The sequence below is a fragment of the Primulina huaijiensis genome, chromosome 10 (genome assembly GCF_012295235.1).
Source record: "Primulina huaijiensis isolate GDHJ02 chromosome 10, ASM1229523v2, whole genome shotgun sequence".
Taxonomy (NCBI): domain Eukaryota; kingdom Viridiplantae; phylum Streptophyta; class Magnoliopsida; order Lamiales; family Gesneriaceae; genus Primulina; species Primulina huaijiensis.
The window spans coordinates 17918404-17942401 of NC_133315.1; the positions used below are offsets into that span (position 1 = coordinate 17918404).

The 23998-nt window shown below is 34.3% G+C and overlaps 3 protein-coding genes and 1 pseudogene across 7 annotated transcripts; 3 read left to right on the plus strand and 1 right to left on the minus strand.

Moving 5' to 3' along the window:
* Positions 1 to 1855: 1855 nt before the first annotated feature.
* On the plus strand, positions 1856 to 6627 carry LOC140986256 (protein trichome birefringence-like 14). 5 transcript variants are annotated; one of them, XR_012176913.1, is made up of 6 exons: positions 2051 to 2762; positions 3253 to 3423; positions 4103 to 4298; positions 4731 to 5886; positions 6017 to 6088; positions 6176 to 6627. XR_012176913.1 is itself a non-coding variant. In XM_073454371.1 (5 exons), the coding sequence occupies exons 2-5, from the start codon at positions 2606 to 2608 to the stop codon at positions 5557 to 5559; spliced, it is 1353 nt and encodes a 450-aa protein (XP_073310472.1). In that variant the 5' UTR covers positions 1856 to 1980; positions 2468 to 2605; the 3' UTR covers positions 5560 to 5970. The 5 variants fall into 5 exon arrangements, 2 of the variants coding, with proteins under 2 accessions (XP_073310472.1, XP_073310471.1); XM_073454371.1 differs by lacking the exons at positions 6017 to 6088; positions 6176 to 6627 and adding an exon at positions 1856 to 1980 and having other exon boundaries at positions 2468 to 2762; positions 4731 to 5970; XR_012176911.1 differs by having other exon boundaries at positions 5972 to 6627.
* Positions 6628 to 11649: 5022 nt separating this feature from the next.
* Positions 11650 to 13374, plus strand: LOC140986660 (alkane hydroxylase MAH1-like). The gene has a single exon (XM_073454970.1). It carries the CDS (start codon positions 11725 to 11727, stop codon positions 13237 to 13239), a length of 1515 nt encoding a protein of 504 aa, XP_073311071.1. The 5' UTR covers positions 11650 to 11724; the 3' UTR covers positions 13240 to 13374.
* A 3425-nt stretch (positions 13375 to 16799) lies between these two features.
* LOC140985964 (ABC transporter G family member 5-like) lies at positions 16800 to 18131 on the plus strand (annotated as a pseudogene).
* A 1023-nt stretch (positions 18132 to 19154) lies between these two features.
* On the minus strand, positions 19155 to 23745 carry LOC140986788 (3'(2'),5'-bisphosphate nucleotidase 1-like). The gene is made up of 8 exons (XM_073455146.1): positions 23492 to 23745; positions 22986 to 23061; positions 21509 to 21582; positions 21091 to 21296; positions 20371 to 20581; positions 19988 to 20086; positions 19749 to 19902; positions 19155 to 19563 (listed from the first exon to the last, which is right to left on the minus strand). Exons 1-8 carry the CDS (start codon positions 23717 to 23719, stop codon positions 19400 to 19402), a joined length of 1212 nt encoding a protein of 403 aa, XP_073311247.1. The 5' UTR covers positions 23720 to 23745; the 3' UTR covers positions 19155 to 19399.
* Positions 23746 to 23998: the final 253 nt, after the last annotated feature.

Sequence of the window (23998 nt, forward strand, 5' to 3'; positions counted from 1 at the left end):
TTTTTTTTAAAAAAAGAAAGATAATAATAAAACATTTCAGTGAAAACCGTGTTGCACAGCTTGGCTGGCATTTTGAAATATACGCGTCGGTGCATTTTTTTTAATATTTATTTATTATTTTAGAGAAATCAACATTAAATTAGAAATTCAAAAAACAAGTTTTAATCAGGGGGCAAAAAACTATTATCAACTTTGATACAAATGAATGTATATAAAAAAAAGTCCAATGATGCTCGGTGTAGTCACAAGTGTGAAACTTAATAAGTCGATATATTCGAGTTGGTTGAATATGTATTTCTTTGACCAATAGTCAGAAGTTTGATGTTTCTTATCGATATATTATTAGATGAACGTATCACACAATATTTGTCAAGTGTGGTTTATTTGATTAACGTAGTTTACATACAATTACATTAACGTAGTTTACATACAATTACATTAATCTGAAAGTTTATCCAATACACATCAAAAGATAACGACTATAAATTCTCAAGTCACTCAAAAAAAATTGAAACCCAAGAGCTATGAAGTTTTGGGTACAATGGCAAGAATGAAATCTTTTGGATTAAAGAAATTTTGGATTAAAGAAGGAGAAGAGAATAGAGATCAACATCAAATCAAGATCTACCGTCCATGTTGATTTAGACAGATTGATTGGCATATTACGTTTGCATTTATTGTAGTAATTATTAATTAATAAATCGGTCTGCTTTTCCACCGTCACCACACCAAATTTCGTTTATATTTATTTTTATAATTTTTTTAATCCACTCGTCAAAGCTTCGGTTCTCTGATTTTGAAAATGGATAATCTTCCTTCTTAATTCATTGTCTCGTTGGATTCGGATACGATCGCAATTTACGTAATATGTCAACTCCATGAATATTTAATTTATGTTTGAAATTATTGAACTCGAGCTAAACTTTAACAGATCAATTTGTTTTAATGAAGCTTGATATAAAAATATTTTGCTCGATAGTCAACGGTTTCAATATTTATAAGTATAACATAATTATATATTAAATAAATATTTTTTTGAGTATTTATTTTCAATTGTTCAAATTGATTGTAACTATATGCTCGAATTGTTTGAGCCGAATTCAGAAGAAAAAAATAGCAAGTTATTCGATCAAACTCGCTTAAAATTTGCTTCACAATTTCACAAATTATTACTGTCATATATCATCTTTAGGATGTCAATGGATCCGAGTTTTACCCAGATCTGTAATAGACCCGTCCCGTCTGGAGCGGGTTTGGGCATACTATATGGGTCATGAGGAGGGTCTCAGGTCCCATTTTTCAGATCCGTCTGGGTATGAGGCGAGTCATGGGTCCTATAATACTCGTCTCATACTCGTCCCATATATGTAGATATAAATACTTTAGGATTTTAGTTTTATTAATTTTCATGTAATTCATTATATCGTGAAAATACTTTGTTTGTTGTTGTTAAGTGTGGTGAAGATATGAATTAGTTTTCTATTGTGTTGTATTTAGAGGCTTGTTTGTTTCATAATTCAGTCATGTGATAAGAAGATTACTGTTTTCATTTAAAAAAATTCGGGTCTCACGGGTGTACCCGGCCCCATTTCATATTCGGGGTGAGGCGGTCCGAAAAATATTTAACTGGAGTGGGACGGGTAATGGATTAAAGTTTTCTTCATGGGAGGGGTCTTAGATTTAGACATACCCATCCCATTGATATGTCTACTCATCTTGAATATTATTACAATAAAATTAAAAATTTATTTAGAATTTCTTGACCTTAACAAAAAAATTTATTAATATATCCACCGAAAATGGAAATATAAAAACCCGACCCATATTAAAAATTTGGATGATGACCCGACCAATTTCGACTACTTTGCCCATACTCTACGTGTTTGGTTCCGTAGTTCCATACAGATCATTCACGAGAAGGAGCCAAAAGGACACAAGTTAGGAATTTTTGGGCAGATCTAGCTTCATTTTGAATCCCAGGTAATTTCCAAGTACGCATGCGTTTGAATGTAGACGATTGTTGTCGAATTCAAAGCCTGCATTTTCATATTTCGCATTCGATTTTTGTTTTTGCTTTTGGCTTTTTTTTTTATAAGAAGGACGCAGCTTGTGATGTGTTTTTTTGGATTTTATCTTCGTACTGTCGTTTTCAGGCCATTATTGGCTGTAGTTTGAATTAGATTGTGTGGAGTGATTTCTTTCCGGTGATAGTAATTATGGTGATTAGCTTCTCTTGGCAATTGCCATTCAAATGTGGAATTTTCCCAGTAGTTTTTTTTAATTTTCTGAAGAGTAGAAAATTGAGAGCCTGGTTTTTGGGCCGGCATAGCTTTTTGTTGACGGGAACGGTAACAACTGCATGCTGACTCTAATCGCGATGTGCCCTTAATTTCCCGCTCCCTCGAACTCTTCTTTTATGCTTATTTCTCGAAGTGATATTGATACGCTTGAACTTTTCGATACTCAGCTTCAACAACTCGAAGAAGCCAACATTTATAGAATTGATATCTTGCGAACGCCTAGTCTACATGCTCAAGTTTGCTGCAGAAAGGTGCCATTAGGGCTTGATTCTGTGGATTATTTTTCCCGGAGTGTGCATAACGAGATGAAGGGCGGAAAGTTGGGTAGATTTTGGGGGAGGCAGTTTTCGTTTATTGTGGCTGCTCTTGTTTTCACCACCATATTTTTTTGGTCTTGGGAGAGTAATCCAATCCTTATGGGCCTGTTATCAGCACCAGAGCAGTTTACCACGCACACATCAGGTATTTACAGTTCACTTACTTCTTGGTAGAATTTGTCACCCTCCGACGCAGCATTTGCAATCTATGACCCAGTTGATTACCTTCGCAAGTAGCTAGTGATTTATATGGTATTTTTCTATGTATTGAACCCCCTCTTCTTGGTTAAAAAACTTTGTGGACTTCAGTGTGTGAGGAAACATTTTGTGGTTATTTAGATGTGCGTTACCTGTTTCAGACAAGGGTGAGGAGGTGTAGCTTAATGCAGATATACTTAATGGTAGCAATCTTGTGACTTTCTATCCTTGTGGCACACATATTATGCGAAAACTGATATGGTCCATAGAATTATCATTGTTTCTTGGTAAGAATCTTGATCGTGAATCTGTTGGATATCTCAGCCTTGATCGAGGAGCTACATTACACGCCTTTTCAAATCGAACACTATTTGAGTAGAACTCCCCTTCGGTTTTCCGTTTGCCTTTTCTCTATTTTAATTTGTTTTATATCACAGATTTTTTTGTGGAGGATGCTGCTGATTCTTCAATGTTGTTGAATTCCAAGGAACTGCTGACGGAGGAAGATTCACATTCACAAGTAGTAGAAAGCACAGTATATGACAAGACTACAGAAAGTTCTGAAAGAAAATATGAGAACAAGGTGACCTCTTCTTTTGAGAAGCAAGGTATGCCATCATGTTTTCCACCTATCGATTTAAATTTTTTCTCACTTTCCCTAGCGATAATTCTATGTGAAGGAAGCGAATGTCAGTGCTGAAAGCTGCAAGATTTGAAAATTTGTCCAGTGGGGACAAAATTTCTTTAGGACTAATATGAAAAAATTTATTCCATTGCGAAGGAGAGAAGATGGAAGTTGGCTTTTGATCAAGCTGCAAGTTAAGAAAAAGCAACAAAAAGAAAGCCCAGTGACATTAATTACATAAATGAAAATAATATATTCATATTATTCAGAGTTATATTGGATGCCAGAAAATTTGAAAATCCCAGTGGGGCCAGGTGCCCTAACCTGTTTGATCATGCGTGATCTGGAAAATTGGATATAATTTACTGTTAGGCTCTTCTGTGGAATTTATGCCAAAGTTTTGTTACAGATTTCATATATTTGAGTTTTATTTGAGAATTTAAACTCTAATATATGCTAGTGTGATTTAATAACTGCTGAGTTTTATCTATTTTGTTACGATGTTTTTCTCATGTCATAATTATAAACAGACGCCATTAAACTCTTCTTAGTACGGAGCCTACAGACTACTTTGTTAGAAACCAGAGTTCGAGAATGTTTTCTTTGATTTGTAACAGATGTCAAGTATTGTGCTTAATATCTTCTGTTTTTTTATTCCACAGATTGTGATTATGCTAAAGGAAGATGGATTGCAGACAGTCGGAGACCTCTGTATTCTGGGTTTGGATGTAAGCAGTGGCTGTCAGATATGTGGGCATGTAGATTAACCCAACGAACTGATTTTTCTTATGAAGGTTATCGTTGGCAACCCAACAACTGTGAAATGCATGAATTTCAAGGTGCTGAATTTTTGAGAAGGTAAGTTCTGTCTTTGAATACTATTAATCCTTACAATTTATCAAGTGTACTGCTTTTTATTTTACAATAATAGGTTTTTGAGCCACTAAATATTTAAGCTTTTGATGGTAAGAGTTTAAAATAAGTACCCCATATTAGTCTTTATAATTATATTCTTGTACTGTTGAACATACTGTATGCTATGAATTATCAGTTACGTACCTTACTGAACAGTCATTAATATTTTTGGATCATTGGATTGCGAAAGAAAAAGAAAAAGGAAAAGGGATTTCCAGATACTGAAGAAAAGAAGCGAAACTCATCCAATATTTCATGACCAAACAAATAATAGCTATTCTGAAGCTGTATCAGCTAAATATAACCACATTGGAGTCATTTTCTTTGTAATAGACTGTTGTTTATATTGATGAGCTTAACATAACTTCATTTCAGAATGCAGGACAAAACCGTTGCATTTATAGGAGATTCGTTGGGTCGACAGCAATTTCAATCTCTTATGTGTATGGTCACTGGTGGTGAGGAGAAGCCAGAAGTCGAAAATGTGGGATGGAAATATGGCCTTGTCAAGCCACCTGGGGCCATTCGTCCTGATGGATGGGCTTATCGATTTCCTGATACCAATTCCACTATTCTATATTACTGGTCAGCAAGCCTCTGTGAAATTGAGCCAATCAACGCTACCAATCCAGCCACTGAATTTGCCATGCATTTGGATCGTCCGCCTGCATTTTTGAGCCAATTTCTCAATCACCTTGATGTTGTTATCCTTAACACAGGACATCATTGGAACCGGGGGAAGTTCAGGGCAAACAGATGGGTGATGCATGCAAAAGGAAGGCCTGTCACAGATCGGAAACTTGCAGAAATGGGGAATGCAAAGAATTATGCAATACAAAGTATTGTCAGATGGCTTGATTCAAACATTCACTTGCGTCCACAGCTCAAAGGTTTTTTCCGAACAATATCACCCAGACATTTTTTAAATGGGGATTGGAACACAGGAGGTCACTGTGATAACTTGACTCCGCTGACCAATGGAGGTGAAGTGTTTCAAGAAAAATCAAGTGATCCCATTATTGAGTATGCCGTCGAAGGCACAGAGGTAAAGATTTTGGATATTACTGCGATTTCTCAGCTGAGAGATGAGGGTCACATATCTCGATACAATATAAAAGCATCGGTAGGTATCAACGACTGCTTGCATTGGTGTCTTCCCGGAATTCCTGATACATGGAATGAACTACTTTATGCACAGCTGTAGGAACTGTTTCATTTCTGAGGATGGCCTTACGTGGTCAAATGAAAGAAAATTTTATAGAGTATATATCTTTGCAATCCTCAGTCACCCTCTTTCACATCAGATAGCTTGTGCTCGGGATTTTCCTTTGGTTCACGAATTTTTGAGATGTGATGGCGGTTCAATTGAATATGATCACCAACAAGATGGTGCCAGAATATGTGCAAAATCTTGCGCGTAGATAGTTCTAGTAAACTGTATCCAACTAGCATATGATTGATTATAGCATTTATTGGCAGCAGGAAATGTACGAGCAGGTGATACTTGCTTTACAATGTAACTGTGGCATCTGTAAGTGAGGAGCCTTTTGAGCGTTAAAATTGTAAAACAAGAACCTTTAAGTTTCTATGTTTAATACATACAATTGATAATATAGGGGCAACTGAATTATATAATATGTGAGGTAAATTGTTATCAACAGATTTCTTCTATTGAAGGAGTTGGATATGATACCATATCCAAAGAAGCGTAAGTCACAGAAGATAGAAAGGAGGTAAATTGTAATTAACAGCTTTCTTCTCCTCTTTTTTATTCTCATGATAATTAACTTTGATGTTTGTGTCTCTGTTCTCTCATTCAGAATAGGCAGCCTCTTTGTCATCTTGCTTTTTGTTTCTTATAGCTGAATGGCCATCCACAAAATATCAAGGTACGCTCCATCAATCTGCATTGAACAAGGGTTTTTATTCAACATTTAAGTCGTATCTAAGGCTCATGACTTTAGGGTCTTGAGAAAATTACTCTGACATCTCTAAAATCTGGTCCAGTTACATCAGCGCTTCATGAGAGATTTAATAATTATTGTGAGGCTGTGCCCTTTACAACAAGGGGAAAAATTCAACATTGCTTAAAACTTCAGGGAGGGAGTCTCCTAATTACCACTTTTACAGGCCTGATAAACAAAATGGAATAAGAGCAAATCCAGATAATATTGACGCAGAAAGTCACATCATATATGAATTGGAGAAGATATGCATTGTGGACGGAATGCAACAGGGATGTCATGTGTCTCCAACATGGAGGTTTTCTTTTTTTTAAAAAAAATTTGAAAACAGTAGACTATTTTAACAAATTGAATCATCGCTCCGAACAGCTGAAAACAGATGTGAAGAAATGGTTCAGTTGTAGATCCTTAACCCCATAGTCGTGGAGAGTGACTAGGTGTTTATATAACTAGACAATTCTTTACTGCTGTGGTGCTCTGAAGTTCTACTATCAGAGTTAAGCCAGTGCTGCATACCTGCTTTTGTTACTACTGATATCACTTTTGTCACTATTTATGTTGTTTCGGTTCTTATTGTCACTAAGAACTTTTGAGCTCTTGTTGGACTTGGACTTTTTCTTGAAACTCAGTGTTCCAGGTAAGTGCATCTTCAACAAGAAAACTCCACTCTCCATGTCTTCATTCCTGCATATTTTATTACCTTTATTTTGACCATTCTGTGGGATTCTCGTTTCTGTCTTAGGCATCGCTTCCTCTTGTACGAATATTACTTCCTTTTCTTCCACGGACTTCCTTACTTTTCTCATCAGTCAGATATTTCAAAGAGAGTTCATATGAAGATTCAGGCATGCCTTTAATCTTTTCAATGAGCTATTTTCTACCATCCAAGATAACCCGTAAACGAGACGTTGGCGACAGACAACCATTGTTGTGATCGTATGGCTGCAATGGAGAAGCTTGAATTTTCTTGGGAATTCTTGTCCAAAATGGAGGAGAATAAGTAATAATTGATCCTCGTTATGTGTTTGAATTTGGAACTCTATCTCAATGCCTTCCGATTCGCCGTAACTTTGTTGATGATGATGGTTTGGTGTAATATTTTCCTCCCAAAACTTGAGATCACTTGATCTTTCCATCATTCAAACACAAGATGAAAGTATCAAAGATTATGAAAGTAGTGATTTAGTGAAAGATTGGAATGATTGTATATTTGTGGGAAGACCAAATCATTGTCAAGTCCTGCCTTCTACTAATGGATAATAGAGTCTGTCTTCCATTTTTCAACTTGTTAATGGAAGAATTTTTCGAGTCCAAATTTCCCCATCTCCACTGTCTAATCATATTCCAATAAAAAAAATAGGATTATAATAAAATAATGATCTCGTATGCTCAATAGAATACAATGATTTCGTCTTGCAAGCAAATTATACGATTCAAAGTGATGTTTTTAATAACAATTCTAATATTGTTGATTTCGTATGCAAATTATACGGTTCCAACCAATTTATTTAATAACAACTCTAATATAGTTGATCTGGCACGCAAATTATACGATTCGAAGTAATGTTTTTAATAACAACTCTAATATTTCTCATGTAAATTATACGATTCAAAGTAATGTTTTTAATAACAACTTTAATATTGTTGATCTGGCGCGCAAATTATATGATTCAGAGTAATGTTTTTAATAACAACTCTAATATTATTGATCTTGCACGCAAATTATACTATCGAGAGTTACGTTTTCAATAACAACTCTAATATTATGCCATAAACGGATAAGGAATCACGAAACATAAATTTTTATACTATCTCGTACACAATGGAAGCTGAACTCTTGACGTTGAAAACTGTACTAATTGTTGGTTAAAGCAACAGTACTACGAGGAAAACAAGAGCAGAAGAAAAACTCAAATAAGTCCACTATATATAGCTAGACTTGTCAAATTGAGTCATGCTCGCTATAAAAAATGAGCGGTTGGGTTGATAAAATAGCAGCCCGTTTGGAGGTGGGCCAAATGGGCTGAGCTCGTTTGGGTTGCAGGTCAAGACGCGGGCCCGCCAAATTAGGGTAGAATTTTATATTTTTAAATTTTATATAAAAATTGGAATAAGTCTCCTACTCGTTGGAATTCAAAATATTTGATGTTGGAAAATGTCATCAAACATAAAAAAGCATTTTCTTCTCTTCAATTGAATGATAATAATTATAAATATTGTCCTTCAATTGAAGAGTGGAAAAGAGGAGAAAAAATACGTGAATTTCTTGAGCCATTTTATGATACTACCAATTTGATCTCTGGTTCTTCTTATCCTACATCAAATTTGTACTTCATGCAAGTTTGGAAGATTGAGATTTTGTTAAATGAGAACTTGTCAAATGAAGATGAGGTGATAAGTGATATGTGTAAAAAGATGAAAGAGAAGTTTGATAAGTATTGAAATCAATATAGCGTGGTGCTTGCATTTGGGGCTATTCTTGACCCACGAGCTGTCAATGTTTTTAAGTATTTTATGAAACTATTTGACTGAAATATATTTTTCTTCTATGTTTAATGCGATATTGTTTAGCATTTAAAAAATAAATAAATAAATAAGCGGATCAGCCCGCCTAACCCGCGGCTCAAGGTGGGTTGGTCTGGGTTGACCATTTAGAGGCCCGCCTACCCCGCCTAATGGCGGGTTGCGGCGGGTGGTAGTCTGGCCCGTCCCGCCAGCCCGTTTTGACATGTCTAAATATAGCATATAATAATACAGTTATAATTAAAAGGAACTAATAAAAAAACTCAATACACAAATACTAATAATTCCACATTAATATGGAAACTAAAAACCATTAATCTGATAATTAAACTAGGGCATTTTGAAAACAACATCTTTCTTTAAAATACAAAATATTTTGTAAAAATCCTCATTTATTTTGGATAGAGTTGGTCTCTTATGAGATGATCTCACATATCTTTTTTTCGTAAAACAGGTCAACTATACCTATGTTTATAATAAAATGTAATATTTTTTAAATGAAAAATAATTTTTTTCATGGGTGACCCTGTGTTTCGGAGAAATCTCTTTGATAACTGCAACTTACAACAATAAATGTTTGAAAATTATTTTTCTGCCGGCAACTAAAAGCCTATTTTTATTTTCAAAACTCGTTATAATTTGGTTGAGTAGGTCTCTTGTGACGAATATTTATCTGTGAGACGTATCAACCCTATCGATATTCACAATAAAAAAGTAATACTCTTAGCATAAAAAGTAATATTTTTTCATAGATGACCTAAATAAGTGATTCGTCTCACAAAATACGACCCGTGATATCGTCTTACACAAGTTTTTGTCAATTTGGTTAACACGATGAGTTTAATAATTTATTTTATAAAGTAGAAAATTAAAAAATCTAAATAGTTTAGATTTTAGAGCAACCAAGTATTGCACGCACCAATGACCATGCGAGGTCTTTTGATAAAATGTGTGGGAAATTAAACTTTTTCAAACTTTATAGTTTAAGCCGCAATTTTTTAATACATATTGGCCACACGTTAAGAAGACCTGTGCCATTTTGATCCGACTTTATGAGTTTGGTATCACATTTAGGCACACACCTCTATTTTATCTACTAGTGATCCGAAACACGCGTTTTGTATGTAAAAAATTGAAAATAAATCCAAGTCGTAAGTATATAAAACGGTTGTTATTTCTATTTTGGATGAAAAATTGAAAAGATTTGAGCTAGTTTAATTAAGACGAAAAATTGAATATGAGGTGAATGAAGGTTTAATTACATTTGTAATATATTTGACTTTAAAAATCGCATTTTTTTTTTACTCAATCAAATTGAAAATGTTTTAAAAATAGCATTGACCAGTCTTATATTTATTGAGCAACTTGCAACTTGGAACCATCTAAGACCGTTAAGGAAAGATTTTCAAGTTGCGTTTTGGATTGAACATATTTAAAATGAATTGATATCAAATTTTCAATTCAAAGTCCATTTTATCCTACAAATAAATATTATTTGTATGAATTTTAAAAGTATTTCAAAGTATTTCGAACTATATATCATAACAAATTCATGGATTTTTTTTATATACATTAATGGGAACATGGATTTTTTTTTCTAATTAAACAACTCACACAATTTCAAAAACTCCCGCCCGAACGCGTCCTTAAAATTTGATAAAGATCGGATTTTTAACCTATAATATGATAAGTTAAATGCAAAAACTTTTGAAAATTGGAGATACAATATTAAGTTGTTTTAGAAAAATTAGATGACAATATTTTTTATTTTATTTTTTAAAAAAAGTTGAATTCTATAAATCTTGATTCTCACTTGGGACATTATTGTTAGAAAATAAAAACGTCAACTTTATCAGATGATGTCGATTTGGACAAGAATCTTTTTTTTTTAGCTCAAACACTTTTTTTTTTTATTAGCAACGATTTTTGTTGAAACATTCACTAAACTAAAATATATGAAAACCAAGTTGTGACTAGCAAGTCGGCCACTGATTTTTTTTTTTAATTTTTTTACGCATCTATTTTTCTTTAATTAATTCCTTCTCACATCAGAATCTCGAATTAATTAATCTATAACATAAAATAATAATAATAATAATAATAATAATAATAATAATAATAATAATAATAATACATGGGATTTAATAATTTATATTCATTTTCAATTAAGACGCTCGAATGAAAAAAAATGGCGTTGGAAGACCGGCACTGGTATTCTAATATTTTAATGTACAAAATACAACAAATAATGTTTGACCTTCCTATTACAATAGTTTAAGCAAACATGAAGCAAGGAGTACTCAATAAACAATTGGTATTTTAGTCAAGAAAATGCTCAAATTCATCGAAACTGGCAAATTCTTGACTTTGAAAGATATATATCGAGGTAAACGTACATGAGTAATAATCTCTGACGTTGTGCTATTTGATCTGATTGATTAGTTGGGCCATAAAGCAGTTCTGTCAGATCTTAACGGATAATACAGTTTTTACTGGAGACATAGCCAGTAATAGAAAAATGTTAAAATTGATATTTAAGTGGTATGAGACAACACCGGTAGATAGACACGAACCTCTCCAAACTCACGGACCTAACAGCCCGACCCATTAGCACTTAAGTAGGTGCACTTTGGGTTATCACGAGTATATATAAGACAATAAAGTTGCACAATAACTAACAATTATAACTTTTGACCTATTGGTAAATGCTTGATCTTAAAAATAAATATACACCTAATTATTAAGAGGTGGCAACTAGATATTTAAATAGGGATCGTGTATATATCGATTTGTGCTGCTGATTAAATCTCCCGAGTCAAAACACGGTTTTTTGAGTTATAAATAACCCTTCAAACCAAATATTGAGAAGCACCAAAAAAAGCATGGCATTTCTTGAAATCTTGTTGGTGGTTATACTTTGCGTTCTATTCCTTGTTTTTGCCCCCAAAGAAAACCTCCCATGGAATTGGCCATTCGTAAAAATGATGCCCACCATGTACCTCGAAAACCACAAAATATACGACAAAACTGCGCAAATGTTGTCACAAAACAATGGAACAATATTGTTCAAAACATCATGGATTTCGAGCATTGATATCTTGGTCACTTCTGACCTTGCCAATGTGCAACACATCATGAACTCGAAGTTCTCGATCTATCAAAGGGGATTAGCATTCAAAGACGTGTTCGATTTTCTCCGCGACGCGGCGTTCAACAAAACTCTTGATGAGTGGAAGGAAGAAAAGAAGATCACTCATGCATATTTCAAGCAAAACGACTACCACAAGACTACTCCAAAGATTATTAATCACACACTCGAGAAAGGCCTGGTCCCGATTCTTGATCACGCCGCAGAACTGGATGTAGCTATTGATTTGCAGTCTTTGTTCAACAGATACATGCTTGATGCAACATGTATCTTGGGGACGGGATTTGATCCGGGGTCACTTCGAATTGGATTCCCTGAAACTCCATTGTTGAATGTGATGGATGACATAGCTGAGGCAGCGTTTTATCGCCACATACTGCCTGAGAAAGTGTGGAAGCTGCAAAGGTTTCTGAATATTGGAACGGAGAAGAAAATGGCTGAAGCTTCGGAAACTTTCAATCGAATACTCGAAGATTATGTATCCAAGAAACAAGAATTATCAGCTAATGGTGGAGAAGATGGGGACGATTTTGACGTGTTGAAGTTTTATATGGATGAGACAGCTAAACAAGAAATGAAAAAAGGATCAAACGAGCATTTCGAAAAGGCATTCTTGGCCTCAAATCTGATGGCCCTTTTATTTGCTGGAAGAGACACATCTGGTGCACTCTTAACTTGGTTTTTCTGGAAAATTTCAAGAAGCCCTTCAGTGAAAACCAAGATTTTACAAGAAATCAATCAAATTTTCCCTAAAATAGCATCCCAAAAGCATATTTTTTCCGATGTAGATGAATTGAGCAAACTAGTATACCTCCACAGTGCCTTGAGTGAAACCCTAAGACTTTTTCCAACTGCACCAGTTCTCCTGAGAGTACCAAATCAAGAAGATGTGCTTCCAAGTGGCCACAAAGTGAATCAAGATACAAAAGTCATGCTTTGCTCATACGCGATGGGGAGAAATCCGGAGATTTGGGGCGAAGACTGCTGTGAATTTAAGCCGGAGAGATGGGTTTCTGATAAAGGAGGGATTAAACATTTTTCATCGACTAGTTTCGTCGTGTTCGGTTCGGGGCCTTGGACTTGTCCTGGTAAAGAATTAGCATTCACAAGAATGAAAGCTGTCGCAGCTACAATTTTACATAATTTCCATGTTCATATTTCTGAAGGGCAAAGCATTATTCCGGGTGTTTCTGCCATTCTTACCATGAAGCATGGCTTGAAGGTTACAGTTTCAAAGAGATGGGAGTAAGTTGTAATAAGAATATATATATATATATTGTGACTTTAGATCCATCTACTCTTACATTTTATCTCGATTTATAATTGTTTTATTTATTTTTTCCCTCGAAAAGTGTGGATTTGTGTGATTTACACACTAAGAAGAATTTTATTTAATTTGCCAACAATAAGTAATAATGACGTTTTATAATTTTTCAACAGCATACTGAATAATTTTCAATTTTGAAAACTAATTGTAAAAATGGTGAAGAAGGAATTGAAAAGGATTCTATTGCAATTTCTCATAAGTATGGATTTTTGTGATTTATAATATTGTTATGACAAGAAATGACGAGAAGCAGAGAAGGCGAGTTCTGTCTTCAAAGCATATTTGCCTAATAATTAAATTATTAAAGAATTAGGTCTTTGGTAGCAAGAGAGGCTAATNACAGATATATATTCGTGAGACGACGTGTTGACCCGATCTACAACGACAATAAATAGTAAATTTTTTTATATAAAATTTAATATTTTTTTCATAAGTCGGATTAGGTTAGGTCGGAAGTTCGTCGTACAAAATTGACTCTTGAGTCTGTCTTACAAAAGTTTTTGTGTATTTTATAGACAAATGTTAAAACAATTGTCATATATTTTAAAGTTTTTTTAGTAGAAGTGTCAAAACAGATTAGCGGGACGGACCGATCAACAAGCCGTCGCAACCCCTCATTAGGCGGGGCAGGACGAGGCGACCCGCCTTTTAGACGGGTTGGGAAACACACCAATCCAACTCACCTATTTTACGTGGTAGGGTGGGCCAATCCAGCAGACTTACGTGTAATTTGATTGGTCAGGGTGGTCCCGTTCTCAATCTTCCACAACTTATCATTAGGCTAGGCGGGGAGGGGTTGGCCACAATTTGGTGGGTTAAAATTGTCAACATACCTCAACTAATTTATATGACGGGCGAGTTAATCCTAAAGATCTAACTCATTTTGATAACTCAACTACTTTATATGACATAACTGTAATATTTATGAGCAAAGTTGGGTTATAAAGGAATTGGATCTCAGTTTGATATCTATTTTATTTATTAAAATTGAGAACATGATAATAACCATCTAGGAAGGAAACCAACTTTTTCTTCCAACTTTACACTTATATGATACTTAATATTACACTTTTGTTTTTTATTTTTAAAATTTCAACACACATTTTTATATTTATTTTTTTTAATAAGGGACGAACTTAATCGGTAACGAACTTTTGCAAGAAAAAGAGAAGTTTCGGAACCTCGATACCAGAAACCAGTGACACCAAATATTTTAATTAGCATTTGGACTTCTACTGGATTAATTATTGAATTAATTAACTCCTTAATGAGCTTAAATTAGTAGTGACTAATTAAAAGAATTAGGGCCTTTAATCTAACCTAAAGCCCATCTAAAAAGTTAATTAAAACCCTAGCCTACTCTCCCACCTCATGTACGCCTCCTACACTTTCAGCACACACAAATCACAGACATTCCTAACCCTAGGTGGCTGAAAGTTCATAGCTAGGAGAGGCAGGGTTTTGAGAGTCCCGTTCATCTCTTGTCGCATCGTCGCTTGTTATTTAGTCTCTCCATAATTTGTCAAATTTCACTTTAGTCCATTGATAATGATAAAAAAGACTGTACATACATACATCACGTGTGCATAGTAACTAGTTTAACAGAAACAATAAGCAATTGATCCTTAATGTGGCAGCTGCCTTTGTATGATATCTCCAAATATACTAAATTTTCGTCTATATTGCACTCACGTGGATTCGGTAACTAGGGTATCTCAAACAAGATAAACAATAAAAAAAACAATTTATGTTATAAAAACAATTTACTTTTGATTTATTTTTTAAAAAAGATATGAATCAAAAGTTTTATCTATGATTTATTGTATTTTGTTTATACATAATTAATGTTTGGTGCGTTTAATTTTTAATAATTTATACAAATAAAACTTGTTTGAACAAAGTATAATATAATTTAAAGCACATAATGAATCAGATAATTTGATCCTTGTGATTTAAAGCACCTGATGGAACATATAATTTGAACAAAATCTCATGATATAATTGTTATAAATATCGTCGTACGATATATTTGTTATATCTTTATCATTATGAGGTCTCACGAATCTTAATCTGTGAGACGGGTCAACCCTACCCATATTCATAATAAAAAGTAATACTCTTAGCATAAAAAGTAATACTTTTTCATGGATGACCCAAATAAGAGATCCGTCTCACAAATACGACCCGTGAGACCTTCTCACACAAGTTTTTGTCTATCATTATATATAGTTCAACGAATAAATTTTATTTCCAAAAACAATACAAGTTTTACTTTTCAAATAGGCAAAAACTTGTGTGAGACGGTCTCACGGGTCGTTTTTTGTGAGACAGATATCTTATTTGGGTCATCCATGAAAATGTTTTACTTTTTATGCTAAAAGTATTACTTTTTATTGTGAATATCGGTAGGGTTGACCAGTTTTACAGATAAAGATTCGTAAAATCGTCTCACAAGAGACCTACTCTTTCAAATATATTATATATGTATGTATGTATATACATATATATACATATGTATGTATGTATATGTTGTAACTTGTAAGGTATAATAATCGCGAGCGTGTTCTATTCTATAGAGAGATTTATCAAAATTTTGTGCAAGGAAATCGGAGAAAATTATGAAATTTTCGACTCGAAATCCATTAATTAATTTGTATTAAATAAAATATTTGAGGTCGAATCATGTTTAAAAATAGTTGAGTTTTCACGTATAATAAATATCAGTATAAACAAACCTAAATGTTTGATACATTCTATCCATATGAGTAATGTCTCAATTCATTCAACATATAACATGTGTGTTGAGTGATCGTGATTTATGAACTCATTAGATATATCATGTGTTGAGTAGATAAAGATATTAAGTATGTGAATAGTATGAACAAAATTCGCACGGACACACTTGATATATTAATTACTTTGAAGATAGCATAAAATCTCCAGTATGGGATGTGAGCATTTATTGCCAATAATTTCCATGCTATAAAAATTTATGGCTATCCCATCCACATACACAAACTCTTAGTGCATGCACATGCACTATCTATTAATCAAACAACAATCGTAGCAGTTGCAATATAGGGCCATCGACCAATTCCAACCATTAATTTCTAGATTTGTAACCCTACATTTCAAATATATATTAGGACCCATCTATTAATTTCTATTTTTTTTTTTAACAATGCCACAAAATATTTCCTATATTAAATGTAAAAAAAATTCTCTAAAATTTGGCAAAAGTTGAAGAGTACGTCTCTTGTGAGACGGTCTCACGAATCTTTATTTGTGAGACGGGTCAACTCCATCGATATTCACAATAAAAAGTAATAATCCTAGCATAAAAAGTAATACTTTTTCATGGATGACCCAAATAAGATATTCGACCCACGAAATTGATCCGTGAAATCGTCTCATAAAGTAGAAAGCATATATATAAACTTTATATATCACCAGCAAAATCAAGAAGTTGCCAAAATAAAAAAATAAAAATTACGGAGAGAAAATTGAGTTTCTTCAATGAAGATACAAGGTTGTGAGATTGAAGCAATAGGCATAAACTACACAATCTACACACACAAAAAATAAATCAAACATCATCAAAATGTCCAAGATCAAGAATTAGATGAGCTACCTCGTAAAAATGTAGAACAAAAATCAAGCCCACAAATCAAGCAAGTCCTCAAAGATGTGAACATGAGAGCAAAGCCTGGGGAAATTCTTGCCATTGTCGGGCCAAGTGGTGCCGGGAAATCCTCGTTGCTCGAAGTTCTTGCGGGGAAGATCACGCTACAATCTGCGGGGAAGATGACAGCCATTCGAGAACTCCCGATTCAAGAAAGTTTCCGGCTACGTTACCCAGAAGGATACATTGTTCCCACTCCTGACCGTTTAGGAAACGCTCCGTTTCAGCGCAAAATTCCGGTTACGGCTCCCTGATCATGAGTTGGACTCGAGGGTCAAGTCCCTGATGCAAGAACTCGGCCTGGATCATGTAGCTGGAGTACGCGTAGGCAATGAAAGGGTTCGTGGGATATCCGGGGGCGAAAAAAGGCGAGTCTCCATCGGTGTTGAAGTGATACATGATCCAAAAGTGCTGATTCTTGATGAACCAACATCAGGGCTTGACAGCATTTTGGCACTTCAGATAATTGACATGTTGAAATCCATGGCGGAAACTCGGTGGAGGACTATAATCCTGAGCATTCATCAGCCTGGATTCAGGATCGTGAAGCTGTTTAATTCGATCATGTTGCTGGCTAATGGATCGGTCTTGCACCATGGATCAGTGGATCTGTTGTCACTCAATCTGAGTCTGATGGGATTAGAAATCCCACTTCATGTTAATGTGATCGAATTCGCAATCGAATCCATCGAAACAATCATGCAGAATCAGGAGCCATTACCCATCCAGCAGCATTCAAACAAGGGATCAGTAGTTGAAGAAGGGAGGAAGAAAACAGGACGTTCCACTCTACAGCAGCTCTTTCAACAATCCAGGGTGATAGATGAGGAACACGTTGATGTAATTGGATTCGATTTTCTCCACGGTTTCGCGAATTCAAGAATGCGAGAGACCCTGATTGATTCTAACTCTCAGATTCTGGAAGAACATTTACAGAACAAAAGAGCTTTTCGCCTGCAGAACCATCCAGATGCTTGTGTCTGGGATTGTTCTAGGATCAATATTTTACAATGTTAAAGACAATTTATTCGGCGCAGAAGAAAGAATCGGGCTATTCGCATTCATCCTGACATTTTTGTTGTCCACTCACAAAATGATATTTTTCAAATACTCGATATTTTTTTATAGTTAAATATATATCATTTTATCAAAAATTATAATTGATGATAATTGACCCTCGTTCCAAACACTATTGAACTGTCATTGAATTCGAGAAAACAAAAGAAAATAATTTTTTTGAGTTTTTTGGTCTCTTATGTTTTCATCATTGAAGTAGAAATAGAATGTTTTGGTACGGATTAAACTACAAAAATAAAATCCACATAATTATCTTCGTTTAAATTATAGCCACGTAAATTTGTTTTCTTGAAATTAAATATGATTTTATTTTGTCCTTGTCCCACCCATGACGCTTCTCCCGTGAACGTCCTTTATCTCATTTTACACGGCCAGTTTTCATGGCAGATAATTTTTATTATTTTTTTTAACTATTTAGCTTTTAATTAATGTTTTAAATAGTTAATATTAAATTTTAATGAATGGTCTCATTTATTAAAAAAGTTTTAATTTGAAATTTTTACTAGAAGATATGCATGTGCGTTGCATGTATGGAACATAAAAAGATGAGAACGGTTATCAACTTACTTTCACTATTTTTTATTTTTTAACAATAAATTCAATCTACGATGTCTCGATAAAGTTCGAATTTTATTTTTGTCATAGTTCTTGGATACTAATATAAATGAATGGGGATGGTGTCAAATATTAGTACTGTCTTGTATTAGATCTTAAGCTCATTTTTTTTAAAAAAATTGAATGCAGAAAGTAGAATATTTTGAAGCCAAATTCGTCTAAACAAAGAGTTATTTGAGCTCGATGTGTTAATTTCAATCATAATTATCAAGTCACATGTAAGATGATATCACGAATTTTTATATATGATACAAATTTATCCGATCCATGATTATAATAAAAAATACCACTTTCGACATCAAAAATAATATTTTTTCCTGATTCGATTTTTTTGGAAATTATCAAACTCTAATATTGAGCAAAAGATTGATCTAAAAGATAAAATTGCCTAACTCATTTAATTTGAAACACATTTTATAGATTAACAAACATATCGTCAAAGTCTACAAGCAACTCTATCAGATATCCTTAAAATTGCTTTTATAGTTCAAAGATTTAGACAAGTATCAAATTTAAATCGTTTTTGTTAATAGAAAACATCAATTGCAAATCATCGGAACAAGCTTCTTACAATGGCTCAAAATCTCATATGACAAGAAAATATACATTTTTATTGTTAGCAAAAAATAAAGGGCTTTCAAGCAAGGTGGTTCTTGATTTTCTTATCACGCAAGACCTCAGCCCAAATCAATACACCAGAGAGTGCACTCACAGGGATGATGTTTTCTCCTTGATGGATTCTTGAACAGCTTTCAACAGAGAAGGCATCAACTTATGATTTGTGACAATGATTCCCGTGTCCAGATCGAGATATCTTCCTCTGGAGAAGTCCAATGGGTTCCCACCGGCATCAGTTGCGATGCCTCCAGCTTCTGCAGAATAATATCAAGATATGGTCATTTGGTTAATGTCATCAATTTCGAAACTTATTTCAACATAACCCTTTGATCTGCATATGCTGTTTGACAAATAAGTCGTTACAGTAAATAAACATAATCAACAATATGACGTTGCTTTCATGCAAAGGAAAATTAAATGACGGGAATTATTGAGTGACCTGCGACAACAATATATCCAGCTGCATGATCCCATATCTTTTCTCGATAACCTTTGTGAGGGAATCGCAGATATATGGCTCCATCTCCTCTAGACAAAGCACCATATTTAGCTTGGCTGTCTATCCTAACAGGTGGCGCTTTAACACCAAGTTTCTGTAATAAATTCTGCATCATATTTCACATAGCAATGATACAAGTGTTCACAAGCAAGCAAGGACATAAATAACGATGTTAGTACCCTCGCTATCATGCTAGATAAGTCATGCATCGAGTGTGCAGCTTCAAAAGATTCGAAGAATGATGCTTCTTCAGGGTTATCAGTAGAACTCACATGTACCTTAACAAATAGGAAAATCAGATATCAATGTCAATCCTGTTATCCAACTTGAATGTTCCGTTTTTTCAAATTCTGAGGATATCAACAAAATGAAAATATACATTCCACGTTAAGCCCCAATTAAAAGTAATGGTTTAACCACAACTTTAGAGGGTAAACAAATTAAAAAATTTCATCTTTTAACACTCATTTTAGCTTTCGTAGTAATTTTCAACAATAAGCTTAGAAGGGATCAGGAGAAGTGTCAATAAAACTACGTCACTGCATGCTCAAGGACTACAGACCTTCTTTGGAGAGGATCCATCAAGGCTCTGCATATATGTTCCAGCATCAACCTGAGCAAAAAATAAGCAACCAACTTTGCTTTCAGGGTTGTGCTGGTCATGGCAAGCAACAGATCCTAAAGGAAGATTCGGGCAGGCTAATACACCAAGCACAACTTTCCCTTTATCTAGCAATGCTAATGCAATAGCATATTGATCTCCTCTTAAAAATCTGCATTCTCAGGCAAAAGTGGTGAGTTATTGCCAACTAGGGTTTACAAGACTTTAAAAATCAAATAGAATAAAGTTTTTCATACTTCAACTTCGGAGAGTAAAACAAAAATTTGAATCCAGAAACTCCAGACAATCTCTGTCCTTTTTTTTCTTTTATTCAGCTCTAATTCATAAATCTTTCAGATATTCACTTCCTCTTCCATGTTTATAAATGAGGTGAGTTGTGAGTGGGACACTAAGAATGTTCTGGTGCATTAGCATCCATAAATAAGTAGTAAAATTATTTGCCGGCTATGAGAAAAATCCAGGCTCTTCATTGCTGTGATCTCTCATGCCTCATGTAAGATTAACTAAGGTGATCGGAACAAATTGTGCCAAGCATTTATTCAAGATTTAAATTTCTCAAATACCATATCTCTAAAATATAAACATATCAAAGAAATCAAAGAAAAGTAGGAACATGTTCAAGAATCGAGCCCCAATGGCATGCTAGAATCATATACTTACCCTTTGGTACCATCAATAGGATCCAAAACCCAATGCTGGCCATGGGGACCCCCTTCAGATTTTCCTTTGTCGATGGCATTAAGTATATCTTCCTCCGAGAGAGTTGATAAGTCAGACATTCCATCACCAGCAAGGGTCTCATTCACAAGCTCTGTAATGCGATGCAGTGTTTCCTTGCTTTCTTTTTTTCTGAGGTCTCCTGAATCCTAAAAAATGATAAACTTTACAACTCCCAATCAAGCAGAACACAATAATTAACAATTTGATAGGAGAAAAAATTCACACCTAACATATACCCAAAGAAGAAGGGAACAAATGAAAGGAAGAAAAAATTCAATTTATATATTAAAATGATCGAAGAGAAGCCAGAACAGAACACTTTTAGAGATTCACCGGAAGACAAGAATTCTAAGACTACCTCTTCAGCAACTAGTGAAAATGATACCGATGGCAACTCCTTTTCCAATATTAAGCTAACAATAGCTTGTGAACCTACAAAATAAATGCAAGCATCAGTAAAATGAAACTACTAATTCTTGAATCATGTCTTGGTAACTTCAAAGCTAAAAATCAATAAGCTGCATTCGCATCCGACGCTGGATTATTTTGATGATCTGATACAAGCTTGATGGCTCCAGCTTCCAATAGTAATTTAAAATTTTAAAGAATTCCCATGTCAGAAGTAAAAATTTTGCAAACTAGGTTTCGTCTCTTTGCAAGTACACTAGCAGAAAATACGTCATAATATATCAAACTACAAATTTCTATTCTCAGGATGACCAAATAATAAGGTTTTGGAATGGAATAAAACGAGGGAAAGGGGACCCTATTTGTGTGAGAACATATCACACATTTGCTTCTTCCATTTTGCGATCATTCTTTTTTATCAAAGAAAAAAAGAAAGCTGCAAATGTGAATCCACTCACGTCCATTCACGTTTATAAAAAGCAATGCACTCACATCACTGCATGTAAACTTATTATCAGCATGAATGTTATTTTTGCAAAAGACAAAATGAAGAGAGACAAAAAAAAGAAAATATGTTCCTGCTATAGTTCAGGTAGAAGATGAGTCACACGAATGTGAAATTTATTCTAAAGCAGGTAGAAGTAGAACAAGAACCAATTAAGTTAGAGGTTCTCAAAGTACAACAATCAACTCAAGTTGTGTCCTAAAAGGGAACCGGAGAAGATATGGACGGTTTTGAAATGAATTAAATAGATGTGAGTTCATCCGCATATGCAGCTTTCTTTGTCTTTGGTCAAAAAGAGTGGTCACAAAATGAAGAAAGAAAGCATTCGATACATTTTCACATCAGATGGGGCTCCCAAAAAATAAAATCTCCTTCCACTCATTTCATTCTATCCCAAAACCTTCTCTTATTTAAAAAGAAATCAAGTTGTTTTATTCTTATATTATTGAAAGGCCATATGTCTTCTTCTCCTTCGGACCCTTGTTTGATTGGCAAGTGAAATCTTTTCCATCTTGTAAGTGGTTTTCACCCTAACTTGTTTAGGGGTTGACCACGTAAGATTATGGTATACTTTTGTTTTTATTTTCATAGTACTATCTCTTGTTATCGTATTTGGGACCGATAGCATTCTCCTCCATATTGGTAACTAATTTAATGTGGAGCACCACTCCAAAAAATTCTAGACATGTTTTAGGCATAGATATAAGAATAATTTAAAATCTTGATTTAAATTGATTTGATATGATCAAGGATGCTCTTCAATTTACTGATGACACAATTATTGAGTCGAACCATTTGAAAACTTGACTCGATGCTTGTTAGATAAACAATTTAACATCCGAGATGAACTAATATGCATTGAGATAGCACACCATAATCAATTGACATCCTAGATGAACTAATATGCTTTGAGATATCATACCATAATCCGCCACGGTAACAGGACTTTTATCAGATTTTGATTGGACATCAGACTTCAACAATGCCTTTTGCACCTTCTGCGAAGAGAAGCAGCGACGCACAACTTAGTCACATTTCATGTTAGAGAAGTTAGCAAGCTCACTCAAGTGATGGTATTTCCTCTTGAATCTTAATCAAAGCTACACTCTCCGAACAAATCAAGTAAATGGTACAAAATAGACACCGATACATGAAAATAGTTAGAAAATCGTACCTTCCACACACACAACAAAAAAGAACAATAATACTATAATAAACAAGACAAATCAACATCATCTTGCATACGGTCAAAATTTTATCTGGGCAAACAGAATTTCACCCAAAGAAACAATCTTTTCCATCTGGGTGACCCTAAAACGACACGAATTTGTTTATGCTGCCAAAATATAAAAAACACCAAGGGCCAGAGGTGCGTTTCATTTCAATAACCAAATCCAAGAAAACGGGCTAAATTACACAAAAGAGAACCTGACACAGGCGCGCGGCAAGAGACGCAGATTTCTTGGCAGCATCAAGTTGTTTATCATAAGACATTGAAGCAACAACTATTCTCCTCACCTGTGGAGTTGTAGAATTGCAGTGAGAGGAAGAAGAGGGAAGGGAGAAGAAAAATGAAGGGTTCGACACGGTGTGTGGTAGAGAGTGATTTGTACTGAAGATTCGTAGCCTTAATGGGGTCTGGGAAATTGAATTCATTCTCCCCTTCCACCAGGGCCATGGAAGGGGGGGAGGCGACATACATATTTTTTTCTTTAATTATAAAAATATTAAATAGAAATTTACCAACAATTTACCCATTGTTTAACTTTATTATAACATGAAAATATTAAATTATATCATACAAAATATGATGAGAGTGAATATTTACTTAAAAATTATAATAAATAATGATGATTACCGGTTGCTATTATTATTATCTTCTACTGTATCTCTTAATATATTATTAAAAAATGTCTAAATTAATTAATTTTTCGT

What these genes read in the sequence shown, in the direction of transcription:
- LOC140986256 (XM_073454370.1), top strand. Translation starts at nt 2,417, where the DNA reads ATGCTTATTTCTCGAAGTGATATTGATACGCTTGAACTTTTCGATACT. An exon ending in GTTTACCACGCACACATCAG is followed by an intron (nt 2,763 to 3,252) that starts GTATTTACAGTT and finishes TTTATATCACAG; the next exon opens with ATTTTTTTGTGGAGGATGCT. An exon ending in GGTGCTGAATTTTTGAGAAG is followed by an intron (nt 4,299 to 4,730) that starts GTAAGTTCTGTC and finishes ACTTCATTTCAG; the next exon opens with AATGCAGGACAAAACCGTTG.
- LOC140986660 (XM_073454970.1), top strand. Translation starts at nt 11,725, where the DNA reads ATGGCATTTCTTGAAATCTTGTTGGTGGTTATACTTTGCGTTCTATTC.
- LOC140986788 (XM_073455146.1), bottom strand. Translation starts at nt 23,719, where the DNA reads ATGAATTCAATTTCCCAGACCCCATTAAGGCTACGAATCTTCAGTACA. An exon ending in CCTATTGATGGTACCAAAGG is followed by an intron (nt 20,582 to 21,090) that starts GTAAGTATATGA and finishes CTGAGAATGCAG; the next exon opens with ATTTTTAAGAGGAGATCAAT. An exon ending in ATGGATCCTCTCCAAAGAAG is followed by an intron (nt 20,087 to 20,370) that starts GTCTGTAGTCCT and finishes CTATTTGTTAAG; the next exon opens with GTACATGTGAGTTCTACTGA.